Source organism: Cervus canadensis, chromosome 7 (genome assembly GCF_019320065.1).
Source record: "Cervus canadensis isolate Bull #8, Minnesota chromosome 7, ASM1932006v1, whole genome shotgun sequence".
Classification (NCBI taxonomy): domain Eukaryota; kingdom Metazoa; phylum Chordata; class Mammalia; order Artiodactyla; family Cervidae; genus Cervus; species Cervus canadensis.
In genome coordinates this window covers 58,781,428-58,791,319 of record NC_057392.1, presented here as the reverse complement: position 1 = coordinate 58,791,319, position 9,892 = coordinate 58,781,428, and the positions used below count along the sequence as shown (strand labels likewise).

The 9,892-nt window shown below is 42.9% G+C and overlaps 1 protein-coding gene across 2 annotated transcripts; it reads left to right on the top strand.

The window, feature by feature from the left end:
* The first annotated feature begins 1,396 nt into the window (after nucleotides 1-1,396).
* LOC122444869 (5-hydroxytryptamine receptor 3E-like) lies at nucleotides 1,397-8,667 on the top strand. Of its 2 annotated transcripts, XM_043473569.1 has the most exons (9): nucleotides 1,397-1,460; nucleotides 3,463-3,629; nucleotides 4,173-4,217; nucleotides 6,054-6,163; nucleotides 6,318-6,487; nucleotides 7,214-7,374; nucleotides 7,724-7,928; nucleotides 8,103-8,306; nucleotides 8,438-8,667. In XM_043473569.1, exons 1-9 carry the CDS (start codon nucleotides 1,397-1,399, stop codon nucleotides 8,665-8,667), a joined length of 1,356 nt encoding a protein of 451 aa, XP_043329504.1. The 2 variants fall into 2 exon arrangements, with proteins under 2 accessions (XP_043329504.1, XP_043329505.1); XM_043473570.1 differs by lacking the exon at nucleotides 4,173-4,217.
* The last annotated feature ends 1,225 nt before the right edge of the window (nucleotides 8,668-9,892 follow it).

The following is a 9,892-nucleotide window of genomic DNA, read 5'->3' as shown; positions in this document are numbered from 1 at the left end:
TCTAGTCAAAACTATGGTTTTTCCAGTAGTCATATACAGATGTGAGAGTTGGACCATAAAGAAGGCTGAGTGCTGAAGAATTGATGCTTTCCAATTGTGGTGCTGGAGAATACTCATAAGAGTCCCTTGAACTGCAAGGAGATCAAACCTAAAGAAAATCAATATCCTAAAGAAAATCAATCCTGAATACTCACTGGAAGGATTGATGCTAAATGCTAAAGGACTGATGGAAGAACTGAAGTTCCAATACTTTGGCCATGTGATGCAAAGAGCTGACTCATTGGAAAAGACCCTGATGCTGGGAAAGACTGAGGGCAGGAGAAGAAGAGGGTGACAGAGTATGAGATGGTTGTATGGCATTATCGACTCAATGGATGTGAATCTGAGCAAACTCCAGGAGATAGTGAGGGACAGGGAAGCCTGGCATGCTTCAGTCCATTGGGTCGCAAAGAGTCAGACATGACTGAGCAACTGAACAACAAGAGATGTCCACATCTCAATCTCTAAAATTTAGCAATATGTTTAGGTCACATGGAAAAGGGGGAATTAAGGATGCAGATGGAATTATGGTTGCTAATCAACTGACCATGACATGAGAAGATTAGCTTGGATTATCCAGGTAGACACAATGTATTCACAAAGTTTCATATAAGTGGAAAAGCATTAGAATGAGAGAAGTGACTCAGTGTTGCTGGTTCTAAAGACAGAGAAATAGGACCCTGAACCAAGAATGCAGGTAGCCTCTAAAACCTGGAAAAGACAAGAAAATGGATTTGCTCCTGTAGCCTCCAGAAGGAATGCTGTCACACCAAAACATTGATTTTAGCCCAGTGAGACAAATTTCAGACTTCTGGTTTACAGAACTGTAAAATAACAAATAGAGGTTTTTTTAAGCCAGTAAGTTTGTGATTTGTCATAAAAACTATAGGAAACTAATAAAAGAGGTTAAGGGGCATGTTGAGATAGAAGGAATTATCTGTAAAGTAATTAGCCTCCAACTAATAAAAATAAAAGAAAGAAGAAAAAAGAAGGAATTATCCAACATATGTCTACTAAGAGAGAATAGAAAAAATACAATGTTTTTTAATAACTGAGAACTTTCCAGAATTAAAGAGATGAATCTACAGACTGAGAGATCACACCACGATCTAAAGATAGTAAATATCAGATAATCCACAACCACACATGTTGTAGTGAAACATCTGAGAGAGAAGCCTTAAACCTCAAGCAAGGGCAATGACAAGACAACTGGAACTCTGTTTCCAAGGTTACAAATGTCAGTGGTCAGTTAATCCTATAAGTATTCAAAGTTAGACTCTAGGTGTGGCCTGTGCTCTCTTAATCTGGGAATTCTTGGGTCCTGGTACAGGCTCATAGGAGAATTTAGACAAAGAAGATGGACAGAAGTTGGTTCCACAGGGAGAGACTCTCCTACCTTGTTCTCAGTCTTCTGCTTCCAGGTAAGAAATGGGCAACACAGGAAAAGAAGCAAGGACCCTCTCTAGGAGAACACCTAAGATGTGCTTTCAAATTTCCAACTTGTAGAAATTATCTAAGGTGGGCATAGTTATTTCATAACTATGTTACCATAATATCCAAATAGGCTCTCCTTCTCTGAAAGATATAAGATCCCCTTCTGTTGACATGCTACATAAGGACTCTTCTACTTTTTTTTCATGAACCATCCCCAGTTGTTTTCTCTACCATTTAGCCTCCTTGACCATCCATCTTTCTATGCGCAGGTGTTAAGTCTTTCTCTCTATAGCTCTGAAACCTACCCCATTGCAGCAAAGGGCCCAATTTCAGCCATAACTTCCCCACTAGTTACTGCATCCAAGTGCTCTAGGTTAGGTAAGATGTCAGAGAGCAGCAGGTGGAGAGTAAAGCTACAGTGTGCTTTACTGGTATACTGAAGTTAACATGGTATACTGGAAAGAACATGGGATTGAGCGCTAGAAAGTCTGGGTTTGAATTTTGGTCCCTCACTTGGCTACCTGTGTAACCTTGGGCAAATTGCTTGACTTCTCAGAGCTCCCATTTTCTCATCTGTAAAATAGGGCAACCTTGAAGTGTTGTGAGGATTCAATGAGAGAGACCACACAGTGCCTGGCATTTGATAGGTGCCAATAAATGGCATTTTACCCCCTTAGGTTGTCATGTGACTTTTGAATAAGGGTGAGGTGTAGGAAGACAAAAGTATAGTTTCTAACTGATAGGGGCTTAAGAAGATTCAATGAGGAGAGGACTGAACAAGAGGTGCTTTAGAGGCCAGTGCAGAGAAGAAACACAAATTGTACACCTAGTCTAGGCAGTAAAAAACATGATAAATGTTTCTCTGGCCACTCACAGTGATTAACAAATGAATATTCATTGCTCACAGAATGATCCAAGGATTTGCCTGGAAAGCAGTCACTCTGGGAAAAGATAAGGCTTGATGTTCTCATCACAGAGGTCACTAACCATCTTTCTCATTCCAGGTTGTTACTGCTCTAATAAATTTGCATTGGTAGAAAATTAGAATCTTTAATAGTCAGAAGAAAGGGGAAGACAACACCTCAAAAGCTCAAACTAGAAGGCTGATACACATTTGAGTGGCAAAATAGGGAGAAGGAAGGTTGGGGTGGTTAAGGTGAAACAAATGTGTTCTCTTTGGGGCCCCAGGAATGTAATTCTCTATGATGGCTATTGCTGCCCCAGGGCTCAGTTTGCATAAAGATTTGGGCATGCTTTGCATGGAGAAAGAAACATTAGCAAGGAGCCTAGAGCCCTAATTCAGCTCACCACGTTAGTTTCTATCATTTGCCTTCCAGCCCAACCCTTCCTTCCTCACCTTGTGGGAAGTGCCTGGCACCTGGATCATGGTGATCCTTTTCCCCTATTCTCCATTTCATTCCTGGGGGTATATGGTAGAGCAGTATTAGACAAACCTGGGCTTGGATCAAGTCCAGTTTCTGCCTCTTATGATCTGTTTGACTGCAGAAATTTACTTCCTCTTATGGCAACTCAGTTAACTCATATATTACATGAGGATAAAAATAGTTTCTACCTGACAGGGGCTTGGGAGGATTAAAAAATAAGGTAATCCATTTAAGGGGCTTGAACTATATCTGACACACTGTCAATGCTCAATAAATATTAGGTATCATTAATATTGACTTCCCTGGTGGCTCAAATGGTGAAGCATCTGCCTACAATGTGGGAAACCCAGGTTCAATCCCTGGGTTGGGAAGATTTCCTGGAGAAGGAAATGGCAACCCACTTCAGTATTCTTGCCTGGAAAAGCCCATGGACAGAGGAACCTGGTAGGCTACAGTCCATGGGGCTGTAAAGAGTCAGACATGACTGAGCAACTTCACTATCATTAATATCACAGGCTACCCCCAAGCTCCTGACCTGGGACCCTCTCATATAGGGAACATAAGTGTTCTCCCCTAATTCTCACATGTTCTATGTTGACTACAGGAAGAGGCAGTACTTTCACCATCAACTGCACAGGGTTTGGCCAGAATGGGTTGTATACCACTGCTCTGGATTCAGTGTTTGAGAGAAAGGCCTTCCGTCCAGTTATCAACTACAGCATCCCCACCATAGTCAACATCTCCTTCACTGTGTCTGCCATCCTAGATGTGGTGAGTACTGACTCTCTAGCTCTCCTTAGTATGCTTAACCTTTTCCCAGCTCCCAGCAAGGCAACCCCCAAACCCCTAACCACACACTGAAGCTTCCTCCATCATTGCTATAAGCATGTGCCCTGTGGGGATCCCAAAGAAGTTCTATCCAGTTCAGCAGGATGAGGTATAACCATACAGGGAAGATAGTTTCTATTCTTGTCACCCACATGACTCTCTTCCCTGGCTGTATACCAATGTCCAGGTCCACTTCAGAAGTTCTGACTGGATGAAACATGGGCATCAGAATTTTTTTAACTTATCAAGTAATTCAAAGATAGAGCCAGGGTTATGAAGCACTACTCTAATCCAGTCCTGCCATGATCTCTTCTGCCCATGGCCTAACATATGTTTTGATCAAGATTCTGTCCTTGACCTGTAATGTCGGACTTGACCACAGCACAGCTTTCACACCTTGGGGCTTGATAAACAAAAATGAGCAATGGGTGGGATGCACAGACTTTGTACCACCAACATACTGGAAACAGGAAATTCTTTTGACAGGATGAACAATTACAGCTCTTGTCATCATTTCTGTGGCTGGAAATGGTAAGACCAACACTGTTTATTCTCTCCCTTTATTTACAGTCAGAATGGACTTTAAACAAAGATTATGACCCTTTAGGTATCCCAAAACATAACTTTGAAACACATGAGAGAGAAATTTAAAAATCTACAAGCATGGTGAAAGGCATCAATAAACTGCTTTCAAAAATCAAGTCAAAAAAGAATAAACATATAGTAACTTTTAATAAACTTGATTTAATAAACATATCAAACTTTGTACAGTGATCATGCATAATCTTTTTGACACAGATGGAATATTCCCCTAAACTGACCACATTTTTGGCCACCGAGAAGGAAAGGAAGGAAAGCAAAAATTATCTAGACCACAATCTCTGACTATAATACAAAATACAAAGAGTAGCCCCCTTCCCCAAAATCTTATTTCTTAGAAATTTAAAATTAAATTTCTAAAATATGTTGGCATAAAGAGAAAATAAACAACTAAGTAGAAATTAAAAAGAAGAAGATTACATATGAAAGTCTAGTAGATGTAGCTAAAGTATTGGGTTGGCCAAAAAGTTCATTCACATTTTTCTGTAAGACGTTAGAGAACAAAACTTTGGGCCAACCCAATATAACTTTGGAAAATTTCTACCTTAAGTTCTTTAATTAGAAAATGAGAGGGAAAATCAAAGTAAATGACTTCAGTTTCCAACTTGAAAAGACCAGCTGAAGGGAAGGAGAGAGGAGTGGAAGAACAGTCATGATCACCTAATCTTGCTCTCAAAGTGTGGCTCCCAGATGGGGAGCACTGGCTGATTGCACCACCTGGAAGCTTAGAAATGCACTTGATCTAGGACCCCTCCTAGTGAGACTAACAATCCCAGCATGTCCAAGACTGAGGAATTCTCAGAAAACGTAATTTTGCTAAATCCAAGTCTCCAGCAAACCAGGATGAATTAGTCACCCTACTTACTGAAGCAGAATCTGCATTTCAACACAGTCCCCAGGTATTTCATATGCACAGTTAGGTATGAGAAGTGCTGGTCTAGTATAAATTTTTATTTAATGTGCATGTATCCCTTTGTTCTGGCTGTGGTTCCACAAACTGCAGCTGCTGACATTGTAAATGCCCTGAGAATAGACAAGTCCCCCAGGCCTCAGAATTGGATAGTCCTTGAAAACAGTTTCCAGAGAAGGTCACCAGCTTTGGAAAGGAGAATTTGGAAAGGTCATCCCAGAGACAAGAAAGGAAGGTGCCTTGCACCTGCCAAGGAGAGGAAGACCATCAAGTCTCTTGGCTTCATAGAACCCAAGGACTTGTTCAAGGTATCCTTGCAGTAGAAACTGATCAAAGGTGCCTAGAAGACAGTTAAAACTACCCTTGAGACTAATATATAATACCTAAAAATAGCATTACAGTACACAAAATCCTTTCACATGCCTAATTTCATTCAATCCCACTACCCCCCTCCCCTTATTTCACACGAAGGCAATTCTATCTCAGAGAGGCTGAGCCACTGACCTTTCAACTCTGAATCTCAACCCTTCTGCAGAAAGGACAGGATTTCTCTGATCACCAGTAATTTCCCACAGAAGTGAGAAAGCAGAGGGATCAAAGTTTATGAAGAAATGGACATAAGGAGCTTCAATTCTATCTGCAATTCTTATTTCTTGAAAAAAAGCCAAAATATATTTATCAGAATACTGACTCCACAAGTTGGGTGTTAGATACACTGATATTTGTTACATTATTTTATATACTTTTCTATGTGTTTGAAATACTTTATAGCTTCTATTTTAAAGAAAAATTTAAAAGGCAGAGAAAATAACCCTGATTCCTATCAGGCTCTCACCTCTCCTCCATCTGGGCTCTAGGTCTGGGACAACCCATTTATCAGTTGGAACCCAGAGGAGTGTGAGGGCATCTCGAAGATCAGTGTGGCAACCAAGAACCTATGGCTCCCAGACATTTTCATCACTGAATTGTGCGTATTAAGGGCTGGGGAAGTCCCGCCTTCTGGCAACAATGGTGCACAGTCTACCAAAGGCCACTGTAAGTGGTCTTACATGGCTGAGAAAGGAGTAGATGGGTAAGAAGAAAAAACATTTCTCCTGCCTCCCACCTCATTCCTCTTACAGCATGGATGTGGATAAGACCCCAAAAGGCCTCAAGGCATTCATAAGTAATGAAGGTCGCATCAGGTATAAGAAACCCATGAAGGTGGTGAGCATCTGTAACCTGAACATCTTCTACTTCCCCTTTGACCAGCAGAACTGCACCCTCACCTTCAGCTCATTTCTCTACACAGGTGAGCTGAAGTAGAGTTTTAGGGACAGGAGTCAATAAGAGCAACCAATAAAGCAACAGAAAATAATGTATAAAAAAATTATGAATAAATGGTGACAAATGGGCTTCCCTGGTGTCTCAGCAGTAAAGAATCTGCCTGTAATGCAGGAGACACAGGTTCAATCCATGGGTCAGGGAGATCCCCTGGAGAAGGGCATGGCAACCCACTCCAGTATTCTTGCCTGGAGAATCTCATGGGCAGAGGAGCCTAGCAGGCTACAGTCCATAGGGTCGCAAAGAGTAGGACATGACTGAAGTGACTTAGCATGCACAGTGACCAAGGGCAGCAAAGATTAAGTCTGTTTGGATGCTTAAATTTTTTCCATAAGCTATTACCTAGAGAGTTGGGAAAATATTGTGCATTTCCATCCCCAGATCCTAGCAAATTTCCTGACATATGGTAGGCACTCAAAACTATTTGCTGAGAGACTTCCCTGGTGGTTCAGTGATTAAATCTGTCTGCCAATGTAGGGGACATAGGTTCAATTCCTGGTTGGGGAACTAAGATCCTACATGCCCTGGAGCAACTAAGCCCACATGCCACAACTAGGACCCAATGCAGCCAAATTAATAAATAAATATTTTTTATAAAGAACTTTAAAAAATTGTTGAATGAAAGGATGGGAAAAGAGTACAGTTGAGTCAATAGGAGACTATCTTTGGAAAATTATTTGGCTCTTCCTTTCAGTGGAGTACATATCGCTGGGCATGGAGAAAGAAGTGTGGGAAATAACAGACACATCCCAGGACATCATTCAGACCCATGGAGAATGGGAGCTCCTGGGCATCAACAAGGCCACCCCAAAGAAGTCTGTGGGCACCAACCTGTATGATCAGATCATCTTCTATGTGAGAGCTCAGAGGCCTTTGCTTTTTCCTTCCTTCTTGCTTGTAGAGCTGCCTACAATCTCCACCAAATGGATATCTCCCAAGTTTCAGGGTTTCTCAATCTTACCACTTCTGCCAGTGACCAGAACCCTCTCTTCTTGCTGCCCAGCCACACACTCCTTCCTAAAGCTTATGGCTCTAATCTAACTCTCCCTCAGCAAGTTCTACACCAAATTATGAAGCTGTCTGCACAGCTCCAGATACCAGAGTGATAAGAGACCAATGAGAATGGCAGAGACAGAAACGGTCACTACTATCCCAAGCAGCCTCTGAATCCCATATTCACTTACCTTCCTCTCCCTCTCACCAGGTGGCCATCAGGCGCAGACCCAAACTCTACATTATGAATCTCCTGGTACCCAGTAGCTTTCTGGTCACCATTGATGCCCTCAGCTTCTATCTGCCAGCAGGAAGCGAGAACCGTGCCCCATTCAAGATAACTCTTCTGCTGGGCTACAATGTCTTCCTGCTCATGATGAATGACTTACTCCCTGCCAGTGGCACCCCCCTCATCAGTATGGCCCCTTCAGCTCTTGAGAAGAGAAGGGTGGGAGGGACTGGCTGAACTGGCTCAGGGAAGGGAAATATATTGGGCAAAAGAGGCTGTGCTTCCCAGGGTGGGATTGGAAGAGAAGAACGAAGTCCTGGCTGGTGCCTCTGGCCCTCAGGCAGGCCCAACTTCCCTCCAGGTGTCTACTTTGCCCTGTGTCTGTCCCTGATGGTGCTCAGCCTGCTGGAGACCATCTTCATCTCCTACCTGCTGCACCTGGCCACCACCCAGCCTCCACCTGTGCCTCGCTGGCTCCATTTCCTGCTTCTACACTGCACCAACCCAAGGACATGCTGCCCCGCTGTGCCTTGGAAGGGAAACGTGGACCTTGCCCACCTGCCTGGTGAGGGAAGTCAGCACTGCCCAGGCTTCCTCTTCCATCACCTCCGCTTTTCTGCTCCTACCGTCTTCCCTGCCCCCACAATTCCCCAGTTGACCCTGGTGGCCCATGGCTGAGTCTCTGTCTCTCCATAGGTGTGAAGGAGCCCATGGAGTTGGTGGGAAAGTTGCCAGGTCCCAGAGAGACAGAGCTAAATGGATGCCCTGGGTCCACAAGGGCCCAGCAGGAAGACAAGGCTCAAAAGCAGCACTTGGTCAGCCTGTGGGTGCAGTTCAGCCACATGATGGACACCTGGCTCTTCTGCCTCTACCTGCTCTTCTTGGCCACTTCCATTGTCACAGTCATCATCCTCTGGAACACCTAGGCATGACATCTGTCCGCTCCCGCACATCCAGCTGAGTTGCTCTGGCCTCCAGGGGTCGCCAGGTCTTTGTGCTTGAGTCTTGTGCTTTGTGCTTTGTGTCTTGAGTACTGACTGTTTTGACCCCAAAGATGATAAAGTTTCCTGCTACATTCCATGCATCTTAATCCAGCCCTGCCGGTCAGTCTCAACCCAATTACAACTAAAACAAGAACAATTCCTCTGTTCCTGCATTCTGTTGGCTTCCCTCAGCCCTCCCATGAGATTCTGGGCTCCCCTTTATATCTTCTGCTTAGCAGTTCTACCTCCTCTGCCTGCTTAACTGGCCCCAATAAATCATTTTGCAGACAACTCTGGCTTTTTGTCATGTTTTGGGATAAAAAGTTAACTATCCAGGACTGATAGTTTCAAAATATCATCTGTGTATCCCTCTGCCTGCAATAAAGCTTTGATGACAATTCAAAGTGACAAATGTCCTGTATTAGAAGTTTTAATTTTCTTAGGCATTTTTAAAGATGTATTTCTTACTCGTGTGTGTGCTAAATCACTTCAGTCGTGTCCAACTCTTTGCAACCCCATGGACTGTAGCCCACCAGGTTCCTCTGCCTATTGGATTCTCCAGGCAAGAATACTGGAGTGGGTTACCATGCCCTCCTCCAAGGGATCTTCCCAACCCAGGGATCAAACCCAGGCCTCCCTCATTGCAGGCAGATTCTTTACAGACTGAGCCACCAGGGAACCCCAAGAATACTGGAATGGTTAGCCTATCTCTTCTCCAGGGGGATCTTCCTGACCTAGGAACTGAACCGGGGTCTCCTACATTGCACATTCTTTGCCAGCTGAGCTACCAGGGAAGCCCTTCTTACTCACAGATTTTCATTTTTTCATTTACTTACTCATTTTTCATTTCACTTACTCATCTTTTTCATTTTCTTACACTAACTTCAATTTAATACTCTCCTAATTTATTGTTTAATTTTATTCTTTAATTTTCTAAGTTGAATTCTCAGTTAAAATATTCTCAGTCTTCCTATAAATTTTACTCTGACACAGTTTGAGCTGTATCCTATAGGTTTTAGAATGAAATGTTCTCCTCTTTATTAGTTCCTGGACAGTTCATAACTTGAGTTTTTATTTCCTCCTTGATCTAAAACCTATTTAGGAAAGTGTTTCTTATATCCCTGGATAAGTGGGTTTTGCTAGTGTTATCTCTTCATTGTTAATTTCT